The following is a 1,593-nucleotide window of genomic DNA, read 5'->3' on the forward strand; positions in this document are numbered from 1 at the left end:
AGGGCGTTTGGGGGTCTGACCCAGGCGCCATTTGAGTGCCTCTTGTTGTTGGCGTGGATACCTGGCCTGGCTTGCGCTGACCTGACCTGCATTGTGCCTCTGGACCCCACCCGCTGTGCCTGCTGCCAGGGCGGCGCACGAGGGCAAGAAGGATCAGGAGGCTCTGGTGGCACTGGCTGCACAGCTGGCAGCGCTGGTGGAGGCGTATGATCGGGTGATGGCCGACGAGCGGGCTCTGGGGGAAGCGGCCGAGAGCTTTGGCAGCCTGCTGGAGGTGGGGAGCCTGGAAGAGGCGGACAAGCGCATTGACGAGCTGGCAGCCAGCGGGAAGCTGGACCCCGCCCTGCTGCTCATGATGGCCAAGGCGTATGCCGGCTCCAAGGAGACGGATGCGACAAAGGAGGAGGTGCGGGGGACCGGGGGCGGAGCTGGCAGTGGATGGTTGTTGTGGTGGCTGGTGGTGTTTGTGGTGGTTTGTGTTTATGCACGGCAGCAGCCAACAACAGACGAACTTTCGAACGGGCAGCAAGTCCGGCTTCGCACCACCTCCCCCACCTTCACTCTGCTCCATGCCGCAGGTCAAAGACATCATGGCGCATCTCTATTTCAAAGCCAAGGAGAGCTTTGCGCAGCAGGCGCCCAAGGAGGTGCGCTCTTGGTCGGGGGGCCGCAGCCTGTGGCATCGGGAGCGAAGTCAATGTGCCAGGGAGGTTCCCAGGAGTTGCCTGCCGTGGCTGTGGCATTCTTCAGCGCCTGATTTGTGTTGTGGTGGCACCAAGGATGGCTTTTTATCACCAGGGTTGACCTTGGCCCGGCCGCAGGTGCGCATCCTCAAGTACCTCCTCACCATAGAGAGCGAGCGGGACCGGGCAGAGCTGCTGGCGCAGGCGTTCCAGCCGGGTGCGGCCTGCTGCCGCCTAGGGCCGCTGCTTGGCCCTGGCTGCCCTCTCCTGGAACCTCCTGCTGAGCGAGAGCTGGGCAATCGCTAACAGCCCGCGTGGCTGGTACATCACTTCCTCATTTACTGCCGCCGCCGAGTCTGCTTGCCGGTCCTTTGATTGTGCCCATCTGTGCACATCGCTGCTGCCGTTCCTGCCACTGCTGGTGGTGCAGGGCCGCAGCTGCAGGCGGGCGAGGTGGACTACCTGTGCACCACGCCCCCCGAGCTGCTCAACACCATTGAGAACGTGCTGACACTGTACGACACCAGCCGCAGCAGGGGCACGATGGCGGGGGAGGCGGCATCGCTGATGAGCCCAGAGGCAAGCAGGAGGGGCAGGGACAGGCTGCGAAGCTCGAGTGTAGCCCAACTGCCTGCAGCACATACACGGCCTTGCTGGCCATCTTCAGCTCGCTGCTGTTGTCATTGTTTGCCGTACAAGGCATGCCATGCTGGAACACTGCCCCGCGTGTTGTGGTTTGCTTTGTGCAGGTCATCGAGCGGCTCAGAGCACTGCAGAAGCAGATCAGGCGACAGTACATGTGAGGGGGCGCCGATGGGCGGCCTCATGTCGAGCGATGTGCCGTACACTATTCATACTGCCCAGTTGCCCGCATTTTATTCAAACACTCGCGTGCGCCATCATACAGCCT

General features: G+C 62.8%; 1 protein-coding gene across 1 annotated transcript; it reads left to right on the forward strand.

Annotated features, from left to right (window-relative positions):
• Positions 1-280: 280 nt before the first annotated feature.
• Positions 281-1,262, forward strand: CHLNCDRAFT_17713 (hypothetical protein; the record flags this gene model as incomplete). The annotated part of the gene is made up of 4 exons (XM_005848616.1): positions 281-406; positions 579-647; positions 822-900; positions 1,114-1,262. Coding segments are annotated over 4 exons (423 nt in total), but the record flags the coding sequence as incomplete, so codon positions are not given.
• Positions 1,263-1,593: the final 331 nt, after the last annotated feature.

Source organism: Chlorella variabilis (genome assembly GCF_000147415.1).
Source record: "Chlorella variabilis unplaced genomic scaffold CHLNCscaffold_7, whole genome shotgun sequence".
NCBI lineage: Eukaryota > Viridiplantae > Chlorophyta > Trebouxiophyceae > Chlorellales > Chlorellaceae > Chlorella > Chlorella variabilis.